This window comes from Plectropomus leopardus, chromosome 9 (genome assembly GCF_026936395.1).
Source record: "Plectropomus leopardus strain MGB_pleo_1.0 chromosome 9, ASM2693639v1, whole genome shotgun sequence".
Taxonomy (NCBI): Eukaryota; Metazoa; Chordata; class Actinopteri; order Perciformes; family Serranidae; genus Plectropomus; species Plectropomus leopardus.
The window spans coordinates 14,439,745-14,458,623 of NC_142184.1; the positions used below are offsets into that span (position 1 = coordinate 14,439,745).

An 18,879-nucleotide genomic window follows, 5' to 3' on the forward strand; every position below is an offset into this window, starting at 1 on the left:
AGGCTTTGGAAAATCCAGACCTTGACGAGAGACTTTGGCTAATGACAGGTCATTTCTGAGAGAGGGCATTCCTATTGGCTGTTCTGTAAATGCAAATGCACGTCAGATCCCTTCTGTTAAAGCCTGATTTAATGGCAGAGAATCCTGCAAAAAAAAGTTGCTATTGAATACACTGCAAAGCAACCCAAACCTCCACTCAATGGCTGAAATGACACTAATCTAGTCAACACGTACCCCAGCTCCAGGGACCGGACAGCCCAACTCCCTGCCAGATCAGCAAGTTTTCTGTTGCTGCTGTTATACAGGTTAGATCTGGCTAAAGGTCCATGTCCTGTGTTGAGTGAATGCACGAGAGGCAACTCTACAATGAAAATGATTAAATAAATGGATGAGTTACTGTATGAAGCACGTACATATGGTTGTCTGATGGGAGGGCCTGGGGACAGAGAGGGAAGAGCTGCAGGAGGAGGGGTGTATTTTCATATTATGACATGTTTTTTTAGTGACAGTTTTTTTCTTTTATTGACATCCATTATATGGTATATATCAATTAACAGATCAGCAGTGTTTTTGCTGCTGTTGTTTTGTTTTGCCTTTTCCAGATTTCTACCTACCCCAGTAGCAGCTTTCACTAAAAGGATGACATGTAAATAAAGATAAGGGTAACAAAATAACTGCACCTAACTAAACCTGCGTCAATATCAATTTGCTTGAGCTACTGTCTTGTGTAAATTGGTTTGATTTTTTTTCTAAAATGTGAAAAAGTGCAATTAGAAGCTTAGCATGAAATGTCTGGCAAATTGCCATAAAAAATAAAAATTGTACAATGTAATGAGAGAGAGAGATAAGATAATTACTAAATAACTAGATTAAAAAAAATCAAGAAAACCAGAATTAGAAATGTTGTAATTATATATTTAGAATGGATTACAGAAAAAAAGTATTATTTTCATTTAGCACTTTTACATGTCATTTCCTGTTTTTGTTATTTTATTTTATTTAATTTTTGGTAATTCGAGTTAATTTTATCATACAATTTCCTGCTAATATTTGGGTCATTTCTTGTTTATTGTCTTCTTTCAATATTAAAAAAAAAACACTGGGTGACCTCTAGCTCACCTGGCACAGTGAACACCCCAAATGCCTGAGGCTTCTGCAGCGGCCCGGGTTTAAGTTCAGCCTGTGGCCTTTTGCTGCATGTCATTCCCCCCTCTCTCTCCCACCTTTCTTGTCTTTCTTCAGCTGACTCTCAGAGGATCCTAACAATGCAGATGTGATATAACACAGCAGAGTATAAGGTCACATGTGGGAGACCTCATCGCGACCACAGAGGTAGATCATATTTTCAGCTTGATTTTGAAAATAAGCCGCTTGTCTCAATGTTGACGTGACAGTTTTTCTGTTTGGCAGTCAATACATACATTTGATGCCTCAGTTTAACCAAAGCAACTGGCTTTTAACTGCAGGATCTTTCTATAATCTCTGTAATATGTTCTGACTGTCTGCAGCCTGAGTGGTCTTGTTTTTGATATTAGCCAGACTTTGATGAACAAAACAGTTGGCTTCATAGAGCTTTGTACTGTGGCTCTGCTCTCTCTCATTTATTGAATCATTTTGGCTCCACTGCTGCCACTGCTGGATGTCTTTTTATATCAGCTGGCTGCAGTTTGTATCTTTATCTTGTGATGCTGTGCAGGGAGCCATAAAGATACACGCACTGGTCACACACACACACACACACACACACACACACACACACACACAAATTACAACAAGTCAAAGGGTTTAATTTATCTAATTAAGCTCTTATTATCTGTTTGCAATCATGTATTTCTTTAATTTTTTTTCTAATGCATATTTTTCTTAAAGTGCAGCCTGAGATGATGTCAGACTGCTATCCATTACACATATGTTTGTGTGTGTGGGAAATCCGTTAATCCATGTAGTATTTGTGAGAATTAAACTAAGCTTGTGTTTACAGATGTCTGAAATCTTGCAAACTGTGTAGATAAATAGGAAATGACTTACGCTGTCAACTAGACATACCATGCAAACATGTAGGCTCCGAGTAGCAGTAATAAGGCCGTCCACATGTGCATTGCTGTGTTACTGCAGACCTGCCGCTATTAAATATTCACAGTTCCAGGTAATGAATTGGCACACTTTGTTGCTGTTCAAATACTGAGCAGCAAAACAAGCACGGTTGCCATGGTTTCTCATGTGTTCACCAGATGTTTCTGTCTTTGTAGAGCACCTGTTTCCTAATAGAGCTCCCTGGGAATCAAAGCGCATTTTCACAGGACATAAACTAGATATATTCATGTTTGCTCTTGTCATAGATAAGCCATACATTGCAATCACATGCACTCGCCATGAGAGGCAAATATATATCACTGATTATCCTTATTTAACTGTACATATGATCCTCAGTCATTGTATGCATTTTTGCATCTATTCTGCGTTTACAGACTCGTATCTGTTTACCAGCAGACTCACAGATTACATTTACATTTAACTCCCTTTATGCTGACCAGAGGCTGAATGTAGCTTTATTTCTGTGCAGCAAACCACATACTTAAATTTAGGTTTTCCTTATTGTTTCAATGTTATTTTTTATTTTATATCTACTTTATTTTTGTTTGGGATATTTCCCTTTTGACATGTGATTCTCAGAGTCTCCGCACCTTTTTCTGGGTAAGGTCGAATTATCAGACTCTACTTACCTTTTAAAAGACAGGTTGAACATCAACAATAGGCCTTTTCCATAGTTGACATTTTGACATTTGACAGTAAGTGTAAAAATAATAAAATGAATGATGGCTTAGTTCCATTTATGTGGTATCATTTGTATTTCACTGTCAGATGGTTATGACTTTAATTTGTTAGAACAGACACAGGTCAAACTACCTGCTGTCAAAGATAAACCCCGTTTATACATAGATTTGATTTTTGTTCTATTTATTTTATCATGTTTTTTTCCAATAACATTTAATTCTGTGTTGTTGTTTTTTAAATATCCTAATATCCCTGTATCCTCACACGTTTTTCTTGATTTGTTCTAGTTACGTGACCAGACACAACACTCAAAAAAAAGGTTGGACTGTAACACCATATAACTGAGCCTGCACACGAAGGACATTTCTGCGTGTTACTCTTCCATTAATGGATAAGGTATGTTTTTTTTAAAATTTTTCTCACTGTCAACTAATGCCACAAAGAGAACAATGTCAAAACAAAGCCCATGCATTCTTATGGGAGATTTTTTTTGATGTCACATAAACATATAGTTTCATTTTTTTAAAGGCTAAATAATTGCAATAATAATTGTAATAATAATTGTATTTATGGCAGCAGGATGGTGTTGGCTATGTGGCTGATTTGATTTCAAATAAACCACAGTGCTTTGTTTTGTTGAAGGAACATGTCACTCAGTGCAAAACTGTGTCTCACTGATGTGTTTTGGCAACAATGGAGGTCAATAGCACAAAGTAACAAGCTGCATCAGGCTTCGGATACATAGAAAGTACCTCTTAAAGGAATTGGAGGATGGTGGTAAAGTATGGGTTAAGTCATCATTTGGTTGTATCATGTTTTGATCGAGATTGGACATTTATTTACAATACACTGCAATCAAATGTTACTTCAGGTTTTGGCAAGAGCATAACATACCAATATGCTTATCTCAAATAAAAAATATCACTAGACTTATCCTTTAAATATGAATAAACATACAGTAAATGTGAAATTCAAAGGAGTACTTTTTACAATGCAAGACACAGCTATTTTTGGGGGGGGGCTTTTGCCTTTATTGTGATGGGACAGGTTGAGTGTGAAAAGGGGAAAGAGGGGGGATGACATGCAGCAAAGGGCCAAGGCCAGAACTGAACCCACAGCCACTGCAGCAATGACTTATACGAGGTGCCAGCTCTACCAACTGAGCTGCTGGGTACCCCATAACACAGCTGCTTAACATTAACATTGTTTTAAATATATTTTTTTAATATTTTAAATGAAGTACAGATCAAGGAAGTCTACATTAGATTTTATCTTGCGTGACACATATCCTGTCTCTTTAAGTAGTAGGCCTAGATGCCACTTCAGTCATAGAAATACATCAATAAGCAAATGATATGGAGACACACACACACACACACACACACACACACACACACACACACACACACACACACACACACACACACACACACACACAGAGTTGCATGTGATTGGGTACAGACTGACTCCCTCGGGTGAAATTTGGTTTGCTCTGAGTTCTGTCCTGAAGCGTTTTAAGTCTAATACTGCTCTCTACTGGTTGAGAGTGATGCATCATGTTGACTCTTCCAAAAAAATTCCAAAGGGAAAAACCCATGTGAGGAATAAAAAAGCTGATTTATTCAGATACATGTGCCCACAGAGAAATTACTCGGCTCTATTACTCACAGTGCTCTGGGGATGAACATCTTACGTTTGTACATAAAATGTGTTTTTACTACATCCTTTGGTCTCAATTTTACATTTTTGATCTCCTGTTGTGAGGACTGTCCCGCATATTTTCATACATATTGTCTCCAGATGGATCACAGTCTCGTCGTTTCTAATTTGGAGTTCACTGGCCTCATATAAAGCACAACTGAGCGTAGAATCAGTAAAACCAAGTTATTGCTCTCCACTTTATGCACACTTTATTGTATAAAGCATCCTGCTGAGATATGAGCCAAACACAGGACAACAACAGAAACATTTTGTCTTTCTGGTTTATACCAGCTGCCCAGGATTAAGACTTAAGTCTTTGTTATTTTGGGAGTCAGGCTTGTTTGAGTGATAACTTCCCTCAAGTCTCGTTTCCTGCAAACAGCTGCGGCTCTGCTTCAAGTATTCTTATCATGACAGATAGCTCACAACCCTATAAGATCCTCTTGTGAATTCTGCTCCTAATGTGTATCTGTCAGCAGGAACTCCTCCGAGGTTTGCACTAACGCACATTTATCAACAGTCTCTAACTCATTTAAGTTTTTTTTCATTTCCAGAAAACCATCACTCCTAAAGATTTCCACACCGCTTATTACAATTCTTTTAATGTCACGTGTTAGCCTCAAAAGGAATATCTGAAAACCACATAAAGCTCAAATTTATCATCTTTCAGGATTTCTACATTTCCCATGGCCACCAGTGGAGTGGGCTCACTGGAAAGGTGGAAGGCCAGGCAGGAGTGACGCATGGGTGCCTCTAGGCAGTGTGGGAAAGAGACTTTAGTCCAGGAGATCAAGAGTCAGATGTCTGTGAGACTACCCTAAATGCGCTGTCAAAACCAGCCTGGGGTGCCTAATTGTAGCACAGATGAGTCAAGTATACTGGCATATTATTGTCATCTTAAAGGTTCAAAGTGTAGGATTTATGGGGATATATTGGCAGAAATGGAAGATAACATAATAAATATGTTTTCTTTGGTGCACAATCACCTGAAAGTAAGAATCGTTGTGTTTTGATACCTTAGAATGAGCTGTTTATATCTATATAGGTATCGGCTCCTTGTTTACTGCCATGTCTCTACAGTAGCCCAGAGCAGACAAACCAAACACTGGCTCTAGACAGGGTCATTCACTTTTGTGTGTCAGCCACCATAGTTAGCAGCACCTCTGCAATGAGCTGAACAGCGTCAGAGAAACACTGATTTGTCACATGAAACTGCTTTATTCAGTGTTGTTACTGGTTGTAATCACCTGTTCAGAGGCACTCAGTAGCTCAGTTGGTAAAGCGGTTTCCCCCTTGCTGCAGTGGCTGCAGGTTCAATTCCTGCCTCAGGCCTTTGCTGCATGATATCCCCTCTCTCTCCCCCTTTTCACACTATGGCTGTCCTATCTCAAATGAAGGCAAAAGCCAAAAAATTATCTTTAATCACCTGTTCTGTTAGTCCTAGAGAGGTGGAGACCTCTGCTGATAATTTGGCTCATGGTTAACACCTCCTGAACATGTGGATCTTAAAAGGTGAGGACACTTTGGCAGGTGCTGGCCCGGTGGCCCATCTACGATGACCTGAAGAGCGGAGAAGGGCTAACTTGAAATGTGAAACTTTTTAGTCAGTGTTAGATGCTTTAAAAACAATCTGGAAACCAAAAACACAATTCCAAATGAGAGTGTTAGATGATAAATACATTCAAAGATAATAGTAATTTATTTTAATGCTAAGATAAAAGCTGCTTGGGGTGCCTGGTGGCTCAGTGGACAGTGCAGGCACCCCATGTATGAAGGCAGTGTCCTTGCTGCAGCGGCCGCAGGTTTGATTCCAGCTAACAGCCCTTTGTTGTTCCCTCTCTCTCCACCTTTCATGCTATCATTCTGTCCTATCGAATAAAAAAATGGCGAATAAAAATTAAAACAAATCTTTTAAAAATGAAAGCCACTTTACTTAGGTATGTTTACCACATTACCTGTGGAGATGTGCTGTTCAGTATTATAAGAATAAGAAAAAAAATTATTCAAATGTATTTCCTGAATGACCTTTGTCATAAAATATATCATCAATATATTAAGTTTCACATGTATGAAATAACCCAAAATAATCACTTTAAATGTGCTACCAAATTATTTTATTAATTAGTTGTTATAGGACTTACAGTTTCAGGTTTGGCTGCAGATTTTGTGTAGATGGGTCAGGTTGGGTCAGGTTGCAGAACTAATTGGCTGTATGTGCAACTGGATGGGCGGGTACAGTATTGCATTTTGTGGTGCCAGAGAGAAAGAAGGTCTTGAAAATCAAACCTGTGCAAAACTCAGTATTCATAAATAGGCAACAATTTGCCAACATAAACCAACTTTATACTGTAAAAAAAAATGTTTACAGCTTGTTCTACTGTCCCCTAAGAGGCAAAAAAATCAGTTATTACTATTTTAAACTTGCAATAACTTTTTTTTGTGGCCACCCGCGGGGCAGCGGAAACAAGTTGTGACCACAATATGACCACAACACATAACATATTGTCAACATTAACACATTGTCAAGAGATATATGGCTCTTTAGCTGTTAAATGCTCCACTTTGTTCATCAGCAAGTCGCTAACTTTACTATTTGGTGCTGAGCAGTTAGTGTTGCCAACAGTTCTTTTTGAGGGTTTTTTTCAGCAGAAAATGAAGCTATGAGTGCAGAAAGAGCCAGATCACAAAACAATGAGTTGAAATTAACTCATTGACCTAACTTAACTACAGAAACTAACTTTAAAGCTCTGTAAAGCCGAGGGGAGCTGCAGGATCAGCTGCCACATCACTACAAGCAACCCTTTAACATGCACATAAGTGAACATAAGCCACTGCTCATTACTGACAAAGAAATCAAATCATCAATCAATCTTGCTCATATACAGCGTTGTTGTTGTTATTGGTCATGCCTGCCTCTGTAAGTTGTGCGTAACCACTCTAATTTTCTGGAAGCTCTGCCTACAGGGAGTATCTTAGCTTCTGACCTCCGACCTCTGCCGTGGCTGTCTGAGCCTGTCCATGACGTGGACCCCCGCATATCTCGAGACTCGACTGGGTGGTCGGTACAGTACCAAAACACGACCCCATTCTGACAGGCCAGATACTGTGGGAATCCTCCCTGTGGCCAAACCCAGTGAGAACCAGCACAGAGTGATTAGGTGTAGCTGAGACTCTTGAGCATCATGTCGGGAAGTACAGTACGAAACCTGCACAACATGATACGCTCAACTACATATTGAGCCTGTTCAATGTAACACATTTAAAAGGCTCAACTGGTGATGTGAACAAAAATGTTACAAAAAAGTAATTGGTAAGGTTTTATAAAGCAAATTATTTTATGATTTTAAAACGCCATCAAAAGTGAGAATAAATGATATTAAAAACAATGTTAATATATAAATAAATACTGAAATCAGGGCAACCTCTCACTCTCCAGGTAGAGTGTGTGACCCACATGCCTGGGGCCTCTGCAGTGACCTGGGTTCGAGTTTGGCCTTTGGCCCTTTGCTACATGTCATTCCCCCGTCTCTCTCTCTCTCGCTCATCCTTCCTGTCTATCTTAAAGGGAAAATGCCTCAAAAGAATAATCTTAAAAAAAATAATACTGAAATTATCTTAAATAACAAATTTCACTCATAGTATATTCAGTTTTCAAATTATAATTGCTTTTTATGCTGTGGAAACCTCACGGAAAAGGTTTCAATTTAAAGTAAATCCTGGATTTTGCTTCAATGAAGCTAACATGACTGAACTTATTATTTTATTATTATTATTGATATTATTATATTTTTTTATTTTGTCAGTCAGATTGCAGTTTTGATCTTGACAACTGATAAGATATCTGGACAGGCAACTCTTCATTGACTTTATTTCAAGTTTTGATTAAATGTATGATTCTTAAAGTAAGGTGTCAGATATGGTTAACATAATTATCATTGTGAGTTGATATATACATAAATACATGGAAAAGCAGTAAACCCTCCTTAATGTGTTTATAAAATGAATGTGACAACTATTTATCCTCCATAGAGTTTACTTCAGGGGTTCCACGATCATGGAAAACCTGTAAAATGAATGAAATTTTACAATCATATTTTTCAGTCCTGGAAAATTAACAGAATTAGTAAAAATTTTTGAAAGTTCTGGTAAACCTTTATTTATGTTCTTATTTTTATTGAACCTTTATTTATTTTATGTAGCTGTCGACATACCGTAGCTCTGATATGCGTCAACGTGTCTCGTTTTGTCGTTTACCATCACATACATTTTTTTCATTTTGTCCTTGCATTGCGTCCTTTCGTGTATTTCAGTTAGAAGTTTGAATTTGATATGTTTGAAAATGATGTGCGAATGGGGCAAGAAAAAAAAAATTATAGGTCCTTGAAAAGTCGCAGAAATATTTTGTAATTTTGATCCTGATAATGTGTCGCAACCCTGTAACTTAGAATAATCAGGCCCTTAAAAGCCTATATGAAGTCATGGTCGCTTTCAGGTTAAATTATAGTTCTTTCTGTCTTTCAGTTTACGTATTCAGTCCCACAAATGTTTTTTCCTTAGTTTATGATTTTGTTAGGCAATGCACATGTGTGCCTTTTTATTTATACAACTTTGACAGAATGTATGTGTGTATATGTACAGCATATCCTCTAACTTGTTTATTGTTTTGCAAGCTAAGTTTCTTCCATGAATTTGTAAACTGAAATGGTTTCAGTTTTAAAAAAACAAAACATAATTCATTCAATATGGGCTGTGTCTCCTGCCAATGATACCTATCCAAGATCTTGAACTGAATCTACAGTTGTATCGTGTCTTTCGCTGTTTATGTGATAATCAATACTGAAATGGTGCACAGCTGAAGTGAATTTTTTTGTATGAGTGGAGTGAAATCAGGAGCAGAGGGTCAACAGAGAGGTGTAAAACCTGTCTGCTGTGCTGATAAGGAATCGATGGTGGTGGGAAAAAAAGACAAGACTAAATGTTATCAGCTGCAGGACAAACTGCACCCCAGATTTTGTATTATATTTCAATGCTCTCATCAAATCAGACATTTTGTTAAGCACAAAAAAGGATACATCAACCAATTTAAAATGTCTTAAAGTGCATTCTTGCAGAGCGCAGTCTGCAGCAGCCACAATTTAAAATTACTTGAGTTTAGTAAGCAACATCCAACTAATCTGCCCTGACAGCTCAGAACATGTCTCAATCCCTCTAAAGCTTCTCACAGCCCTGCAGACAAAGTGTCCATCCTACCAACGTCAGCAATCTCAGGAGCTCTGTGCCCCTGTTTTCTGTCTCCAGCGTTTTTCAAGAGGTCAAAGTTCAGACCTCTCGCTGGGACCTGTTTATCATAGCAGGGGTTGTGTGACCAAGGCAGAAGGGTAGAGGGGGTTGGGAGGAGGGAGGCTTGTTTTCAAGTGGTCACCTCCAGCAGAGCTCCTAGCTGGAGTCAGTGGCCCATGGGTGAGAGCACCGTGAAGAGGACATGGTATAAAGAGAGTTCAGGGTCCAGACAGCTGAGAGAGCGAGAGAGTGGCAGCTTTCATTAACTCAGATTTAATAAACCTGGAATATTTACCAAACCAGGAAAATCAACGTCACATATACAGCCTTTATCGCTGGTCTGCATCTTCGCCTGGCAACAAAGAAGTCATCATGGTGGTACTGATGAACTACTGGATGTGTGTGGTTGCTCTGTCAGCAACAGTGACCTCGAGCCATGCCTTGAGAAGGTGAGAGCTTTATTCCTTTGTGCTTTGCCTGATTAAATAAGACTACAGAGCAGCAGTGAGGATTTACTGTATAATTGCATTCGCATTACAACATTAAGACATGCTACAGCAAAATATTGACAGAAAAAAAACACAAGGACAGGAAAACAAATGTGTTTTATTGGCTCATTATAGAAGTTAATGATTTCAGCATTGGCTTTACATGTGTTTTTGTTCATTTTTCTGGCTATAGCGCTGAGAGCAAAGCAGTCTGTTCCTTATTAAATGCACATTGTCATAATAGGATGCTGACCAGTCATGTGCACCAGAAATATAGCTTGGAAAATGTACTGCTGCACATAACTCTATAGCATTTCTTCAGTCAACAAGCTGTTCCTCGAATTTCTGTCACCTGAAGATGAATTTTCAAGCTTGTCTGTTGTATTTCCAGAATCTCGCTGAAAAAGATGCCATCTATCAGAGAGACACTTAGGGAGATGGGTGTTTCTGCAGAGCAGATTTTGACCGAATTGACCCAGAGGAGCACAGACGACAACAACAACGGAACTGTTCCCACACCTCTGACCAACTACTTGGATGTGAGACAGTTTTGTGTATTACATATTTCAAGGGACATTTCTGAAACTTCTGGCATGTTTATGGAAGTCAGGCAGATCCAGATGTACTGAGGCAAAGGCAACTGACTTTGCTGTTTAGTCTTGAAGACTGAAAACAGACTTTACTCGTCAAGGTTAAAGCCATTCATCTGAGACGCTTCAGTACTTCACTTTGTCAAAATGTCGATTTGAGTATAACAGCAGAACGCGTGCACCTTTTGATTAATGCTTTAAACTATTCTTTATGCATGAGTCATACTCTAAATTTTTATTTTGTGCAGTCAAATTTTATTTGTGCCTTACACACAAACAAAAACATTCAGACAACATCAAAATTGCATTAAAATCAGGTTGTTTTTTTTTGTTGTTCACTAATAGACTCAGTACTTTGGTGAAATCAGTATCGGCTCTCCAGCTCAGATGTTCAACGTGGTGTTTGACACAGGCTCAGCCAACCTATGGGTGCCCTCGCAAAGCTGCTCGCCTTTCTCCACTGCCTGTTGTAAGTGTCACACATAAATCAGAAAATAACTGATATTTTTTATAATAGCATTACATAAAATGACAATGTAACAAAATGTTTGTGTTTCCATCCAAATGTAGCAGAAACTCTAAATAATTTTTCAGAAAATAGGCAAAGAAAATGCTAATTTATGTCCTTGTCCATACTATTGGGATTTGGCTCATCTAGATAAACAGAAGGGGGTGTAAAATTGTCCAGTGAGATGTCACTGCAGAGAATGAGGGTTTTAACCACATCGCACAAGTTAAAAGTTGAACCTCAGAAAAAAACAATGGATTTATAATAAAGAGCTCACTGGACACTGGAAAAAGAGCGTTTTGACCAACTAATATTACAGCTAGGCGCTCTTATAGGAGTTGAGATGTCATTATTTATTGACTGAATCTGTTTCCATTGAACTTTGTTACATTTCCGTTTGACTGATACGCCAACATTTCTGCCTTCCCAAAGCGTAAACAATTTTTTTGTTTTTTAATTTGTGATATTTTGAGATTTTTCAAATTCAGGGTTCCCACAGTAATAGACATGTTCGATTTAAGACTTTTTAAATGCCATTTGTAAGAAACTTCAAAACTAAAAAAAACAAGAAAAAGAAAATGTGAACCAACATCAAGTACTTAGGATTAGGAACAATTTTGCCCAAATGTTTATTGTAACATAAAACATAACTTTTATTTGGGCACATAGTTGTTATTTGTTTGTTTGTTTTTTAAATAAAGTTACCTATTATTTTGATATTTTTTAATTTTGAAAGATTGATTTAAGACATAAATGCATAAAACTGAAATGTGCTTAAAAGGACTCGAAGAAAACGCACCTGAAAGGAGTCGCCCATAATGATGAACCTACAGAAAATGATCATCTGATATGTGTGGCTGACCTCAGCTTTACATATCTTTATAGAAAGTTTCATCTCATTGTTTTGCTGCCTGATCTCAATTTTATTGCTTTAAAAACAACTGTACACTCAATGCTCAGCACCAAAAAGACTAAGACAGCAACTGGCTGGTGAAGAAAGTAGAGCATTTAGTAACTGAGAAGTCAGTAATTTCCATCAAAAATCAGTAGAGACCATAAAAGAAGGTGAAAATTGGGCTTATGTTCGCCAACTGTCCAGAAACACAACTCCGTATGAAGTGTAAATATGAAAACATTTGCTTATTTATCAACTTAAACGTTAATTCCAACGTGTTTACGCTGCCCTCAAGTGGGCTATAATCAGTAATTGCAAGTTTAATAAATAATGTAAATGTTATTCTCATGTTGGAGGAGATATTGTTCAATGAGGTTTCCCTGATAAATGGTTGTTTCATGACTCAAATCAATTTTGAACTTTTAGTTACTCACAACAGGTACGATGCCTCCAAATCTCAGACCTACGTTGAGAACGGAACTGGATTTTCCATCCAGTATGCCTCCGGAACTGTCAGAGGATTTCTGAGCGAGGATGTTGTCGTGGTGAGTTCAAAGTCAACACCCTGTAAAAAGATAAAAGGAGTTTCTGTTCACTTAAATTGGTGCCTTAATGTCACGGTTAGACTGACTTTATTACAGCGTACACATGACCCAAGACATACACTCATGTTTCATCACAGGATTTATAGTATAGAAGCCCTCAAAATCAATAGCACAATAGCTAAAAATAAATTCACCTGTGTCTCAGCAGAACAGGATTTACCGGAGTTTCTGCACCTTAAAATTAGCGGTTCTTATCGTATTTTATGTGTATGAGGGAGTGTGGTTTCAAATCATGATCATATTATGATCAGGTCATGACAATATTATGCTGGAGCATTTTTAAAGCCCTGGCACTTATAGTTTTTATTATGATGTATTATGTTTGCCAGCTTTATAACAAGACAAGGTTCGGCCGCTATGTCAAATTGTCTTCAAAGCTTGGGACAGATCCCCTTGAAGTGGCGGGGAGGTGGTGATGGTCAATACCACTGCACTTGTCTTTTTAAATGTGTAACCCCAAATTAGATGATTTGTTCTAACATCAAGTGGCCCATAGATATTTTTTATCCACACAGTGTTTCCCCACATCGTGTGGTGCAGGGATCATGTGTTCTGTAGGCCAGCCTGGAGGTAATCATCGGCCTGGTTCCCTCAGCAAAAAGCCAGGAGGATTTTTCCATTGGAGTTTGGATTATTGCAGAAGACCAGCTCTCTGGGAAAAATTAAAGTTTTCAGTACTTTCAGGTTTTGTTCAGCAATATAATCCTCACAAATGAACACCACTTGTAAGATTTTTGAGGCCTAAATGCAATCGCCAAGGGTAAATGGACCATTAGGCCTGGTGATACTTCAACATGCAGACTGGAGAAGTCAGGGACAAATCGGAAATCTTCCGATGAGTGGATGACCCACTGCCTCCAAGAAGGAAAGAGCTAACAATAGGCTCTAAACAAACTAGTGCAAGGTCGCATGACTCCAATGTTGCCACCACAATGAAGCTGTAAAGCTGTGTTTGGCACAATGACGTTCTGTAGTATCATTTAGCCTTTTAAAACACATAAAAGCTTCGAAATTTATAAGTGGGAAATTTCCTTACGTATTTTATGTTGTACAACAAAACCTGAAAATACCTTTAGCTTGTGTTAATCACAGAGCCTATTTCAGACATCTAATCCAAAACACATTTGAAAAACCCACTGACTTTGAGATGAAAGAATCTTAAGTGCTAAAATTCAGACTTATTTCCAGGTTTTAGGACTCATTTTTGTAGCAGTCTACTGCTGGTGGTGACCACAAGGCTGATCTGGCCTCACAGAACTGACCTGTTCTGACCTTTGACTCTTGTTGAAGCTTGTTTTTGTTTTTTTCCTGCAGGTTGGAGGTATTCCTGTGGTGCAAGTGTTTGCTGAAGCTGCCTCTCTGTCTGCCATGCCCTTCATCTTTGCCAAATTTGACGGAGTCCTGGGGATGGGTTACCCTAACGTGGCCATTGATGGCATCACTCCAGTGTTTGACCGCATCATGTCCCAGCATGTCCTCAAAGAAGAGGTGTTCTCTGTCTACTACAGCAGGTGAGTTGAGTTTACAAACATCCCTTCAGCTTCTACGTCATTTTGTATGAAATAAAGACAAGAACGCGTGATTTAGAGTCTTCAGAAAATTGGAACAATAGAAGAAAAACCTACATAATGCTTTGGTAATTTGGCTTGGACCTAACAATGAGGAAAATAAATCAAAAGGTTAAAACTATAATTTGATAAATGATAAAAAATGAATCTAATTCTGTTTTCTGTTTTCTGGTTTTAACATCTGTTCAAATGTTTTTATCCTACCAGTAGAGCTGAGAAAAGACTGGTTTTAAAGTTATCACATCCAAAGAGTTGACTTTGGATCTGAGTAAAACAAGGGAGTGTTTTGAGAAAGTAGTTAGTCTCCATTTATTACGCTCAGTTATATCCAGTGGAAAACAGCTGAGGAAAGATGATGACGGCTCCCTGAAGTTTCTTGGAAAACGTGCAAAAATGAGAGTGCATCGGAGTGAAACATCAGCTGAGGGAGTATTCAGATGCTGATAAAAATCACCAGAAACACAGCTGTAACACTGACAGTGAGGATATGCACAGCAAAAGTGGGCTTGAATGGTTAATGATTTTTTTCAGGGACCCAAAACACTCCCCAGGTGGAGAGCTGGTCCTCGGTGGCACAGACCCAAACTACTACACTGGAAACTTTAACTATTTGGACACCAGGGAGACAGGGAAATGGGAAGTTACCATGAAAGGGTAAGATACTCACTTCATACATCATATTGCATGTGTGTGTGTGCTTGTGCACTCGTTCAGAAATGATGTGATTTATCTCCCCCCTCTTCCTTCATTCTTGCAGGGTTTCTGTGGGGATGGAGACGATGTTTTGTGTGGAGGGCTGCACAGCTGTGATTGACACCGGCTCCTCCTACATCACAGGCCCGGCCTCCTCTGTGTCCCTGCTGATGAAAACCATCGGCGCACAGCTGGATGAAAGTGGAGTACGTTTTTCACACGCAACATGGTATCCCACAAAAACATTTGTGTATAAAAACAGTCGTGACCTGTCATCACAAATTTAATTTGTGTTCATCAGTACAAAGTCAACTGTGACGCTGTCAAGATGTTGCCCAGCATCACTTTCCACCTGGGTGGCCACGAGTATTCACTCACTCAGGAGGATTACATCTTATGGGTGAGCAGAATGATAAATGCTGAATAATTTTGATATAAACATGCACTGTCAGAACCAAACCAAGCACATTTACTTCAGTACCGTAATTAAATACAATTTCAGGAAACAATCAGCTTAATTTATCACACAGCTACAGTTTTTACTGTTCTACACAGCAAACCATATGATCAATTTACAATTATGATTTTTTATTATATTATAGTGGCCTTGTACTCTAACACAGATGTTTTCTGTTATGTGGCTGATTCAACCTGCTCACAGTGTTGGAATTTATTTATGCTTGCGTGATAAGAATGGCAAGTTGTAGTTGCACACGTTAAAAAAAAGACATCCTTCAGGAACCTGGGGGCACTGTATATTCATCAGTCTGACTGAGGACATCGAGCATAACAGATACTTTTGTTTCTTTAAAGCTGTAAAACGTTGTCATATGTACTGGAAACTGCAACCATATTCATACAGCATTAAATGAGACAGATAATCCCTGAAAAAAAAGTATTGTTGCTGTACCTACTCTATTGCCTTGAAGTGATTCTAATGGTCTTATTATATGTGAACATTGACAACAAACCAGAGTCTCTGATGCAGCTGTCAGTTATGTCAATCACTGTGGTCAAACTGTAAAATATGAATCAAGTTTCTACTGCATTGCCTTTTTCTTGCCTCAGATGTCTTCAGGAACAAATTTTCGTGTACTGTTTCTCTGTAAAATAAGAAAGTTTGTGTTATATATTTCTGAAAACATCTGAGGTGAGAAATAGGCAATGCAGTAACAGAATCTTGATTCGTATTTTAACAGCGCTGCTTAATTTGACAGTTTGACTGCAGTGATTGACATGATTGACAGCTGCGTTAAAGACTCCTCAGCTCTAATTGGTAGTTTTTCGGTGAGCCACGGTAGATTCTACTGAATGCTGTTAGAAGCAGTAAGAGGAGCAGGAGAGACATGATCTTTTTTTTCACAGACAGTCTTTCTGATTTACTTCTTTCAGAATATTGTGACAGTTTCAGCAAATTTGACAAAGTTATTTTTCACAGAAGTCATCAACTGCAGCTTTTCTTCATTTTATTGACAATATCTGTGCTTTTAGTAGAAATTGTAGTAGAATTTTGAATGCAGGACTGTACTTGTACAGTCAGTATTTTTACATTGTGGTGTTGTCGCTTTTACTTCTATAAAAGATCTGAGTGCTTTTTACACAACTGTAAATATGCTGCTGTTATAGTGCCTTTCCTTTTTTTGCTCCAGCAATCACAGATTGAAGGGGACGTCTGCACCGTCACCTTTAGGGGCTTGGATGTGCCGCCGCCCACAGGTCCCATCTGGATTTTGGGAGCCAACTTCATTGCCCGCTACTACACAGAGTTTGACCGTCGCAATAATCGGATAGGGTTTGCCACAGCAGTCTGACAGAAAGTTAAACATCAGCCATGTTGCTTTGTTTTCCTTTTCTCTATCTTTGCTGCTATCTCCTTTTTGTCCAGTCCTCCCTTCATTTGCCTTTTATGATAACTTGAGATCAAACTACATCTGTTTTATAACACTGGTAAAGAAGCGTGCACATTAAGGAATATTTTCTTGCAAATCCTGATTTTTTATATTTTGTACCAGTTGCACTGAACACCTTCTAACCTTTTTTATTTATAGCAATTTCCAGCAAATGCAAAGTATCTGTGCCTGTGTGACTCTGCTGATAATTACCCTAAAGCAACAGTGAAAATCCATACCTGTATTGTACTGACGTAACAAGAATAAACTTGTTTACTGGGGTTAAAATTCAACTCGATCCTGACTTTATTAATTAATACATAGTTTTCTTTCAAGTGTTTTTAATGGATTTTTTGGACATGGGAAAGTTCCGTTGAAAACAGATTGCTGTGGCAGCTGTAATCGGCCACACCAGAGCAGGCACGTAAATATTTGTCATTGTTTATAAAACGGTAAAGTGCCTCTTCGAAACAATCCTGTTCTGAATTTCCTTTGGTTTTATGAGCAAATCACCTGCCACAATTTGTTTGCGGCCCCTTGCAATGATAAGAATACAGCACCATTGCTAACAGCTAGCTAATTGGGACCAGGCTATTTAAAAAAACAAAAATGTAAATTGCTGATCCTTGAAATGTCTTAACTCTCCACAGAACACTTCTATTATATATAAATATTAATAATAGAAGTGTGTATGTATGTATGTATGTATGCATATATATAGATAGAGAGAAAGAGAGTGAGAGAGGCCTATATCAGCATTTCATTCATATTCAATGAAAACTAAGACTTAGATTTTAGATTTTTATTTTTTATATTGATTTGCCATTCGGGCTGTCAGCATGGGAGTCATTAAGTAAGCAAAGTTTCTATTTTTGTTTGAAAATTCATGGGAATGGAAATAAATTAGTAATTTTTTTTCAATAAAAAGTGTGTTTAAAGGCAGCTGCAAATAATTCGACGTAATTTAAATTGATGTGGGAGAGATAATCTGTAACAGATAGCATTATGGTAACTTTCTGTTAAAGCAGTGTCAATCAAGGATCAAGCCATATGTTGTTCTTACCGTAGCATAGTTTATCAATTAGGATAACTTGATTTTTATCAATTAGGACAACTGGATTTGCTTACTCCTGTCAGAAGACAAAACTGTGGATTCAAGTACTTTCAGATCAGAGTCACGTGGATGTTTTTTCCTTTTTGAGTGGACATAAATGAGTTAATCCAAGGCTGTATTTGAGCTTCAACCCACCATAGTCAGCGTTAATGCGTTAATCCTAATGGGATTACAATTGGTACATAATGCTTAATTTTTCAAATCGCATCAATCCCAGGCAATCCTGGACAATGTTCCTGTCTTTAAAAGGCTGTACTGGACTGAGTTTTAAAGCTAGAGTTGATAATGGTATGAAACTAGAAGAGCTAGCTATCTTCTCAGGAAGGGGGCTAAGTAATGCTCCAAAGTTTGGCTAAGTGTTGGGAGAGGAAAAGGCACGTCCACTTCACAGGGGTCCCTTAACTGCTCACCTCAAATAAAAATGGGTTCTAGTCTCCCTTTCACAGACAGGCCCACATTATGCTAGTCCCATGCAGTTTTTTGTTTTTTTTTTGCATACAGTATAAATGTGTTATTTTCGTCTATTGTATTTGGATATTTATACATATTGGGATCCCTACACAGTCTTGAAATTGCTCCCACCAACAAGCGGAGCACACAGGCGCAGCTAATCAGACAGATGTCAGCAATCAACCACATCAACAAAGCTGGAGAAGCATGGTTTTTGGAGTGTGGAAATTACCACAGACCTGTTGGATGGAACTAAATCAAAGTAGTTCACCACAGCACTTGCTGAATGGTTGAAAACTGACTGCTAACTTGCCAACATCAGT

The 18,879-nt window shown here is 38.3% G+C and overlaps 1 protein-coding gene across 6 annotated transcripts in view; it reads left to right on the forward strand.

Moving 5' to 3' along the window:
• The window catches only part of ren (renin), a 28,033-nt gene extending 10,748 nt beyond the window's left edge, over window positions 1–17,285 (forward strand). For 4 of the 6 annotated variants that reach the window (XM_042491973.2, XM_088082038.1, XM_088082036.1 and 1 more), the window contains 10 exons: window positions 3,063–3,171; window positions 10,060–10,205; window positions 10,636–10,783; window positions 11,180–11,303; window positions 12,664–12,782; window positions 14,157–14,353; window positions 14,942–15,064; window positions 15,168–15,309; window positions 15,405–15,503; window positions 16,753–17,285. In XM_042491973.2, the coding sequence (XP_042347907.2) occupies window positions 3,163–3,171; window positions 10,060–10,205; window positions 10,636–10,783; window positions 11,180–11,303; window positions 12,664–12,782; window positions 14,157–14,353; window positions 14,942–15,064; window positions 15,168–15,309; window positions 15,405–15,503; window positions 16,753–16,914 (1,269 nt within the window). In that variant the 5' untranslated portion in view covers window positions 3,063–3,162 and the 3' untranslated portion in view covers window positions 16,915–17,285. Of the gene's footprint in view, window positions 1–1,242; window positions 1,333–3,062; window positions 3,172–10,059; window positions 10,206–10,635; window positions 10,784–11,179; window positions 11,304–12,663; window positions 12,783–14,156; window positions 14,354–14,941; window positions 15,065–15,167; window positions 15,310–15,404; window positions 15,504–16,752 lie in introns of all 6 variants that reach the window. The other 2 variants (XM_088082037.1, XM_042491975.2) reach the window with 1 other exon arrangement.
• The last annotated feature ends 1,594 nt before the right edge of the window (window positions 17,286–18,879 follow it).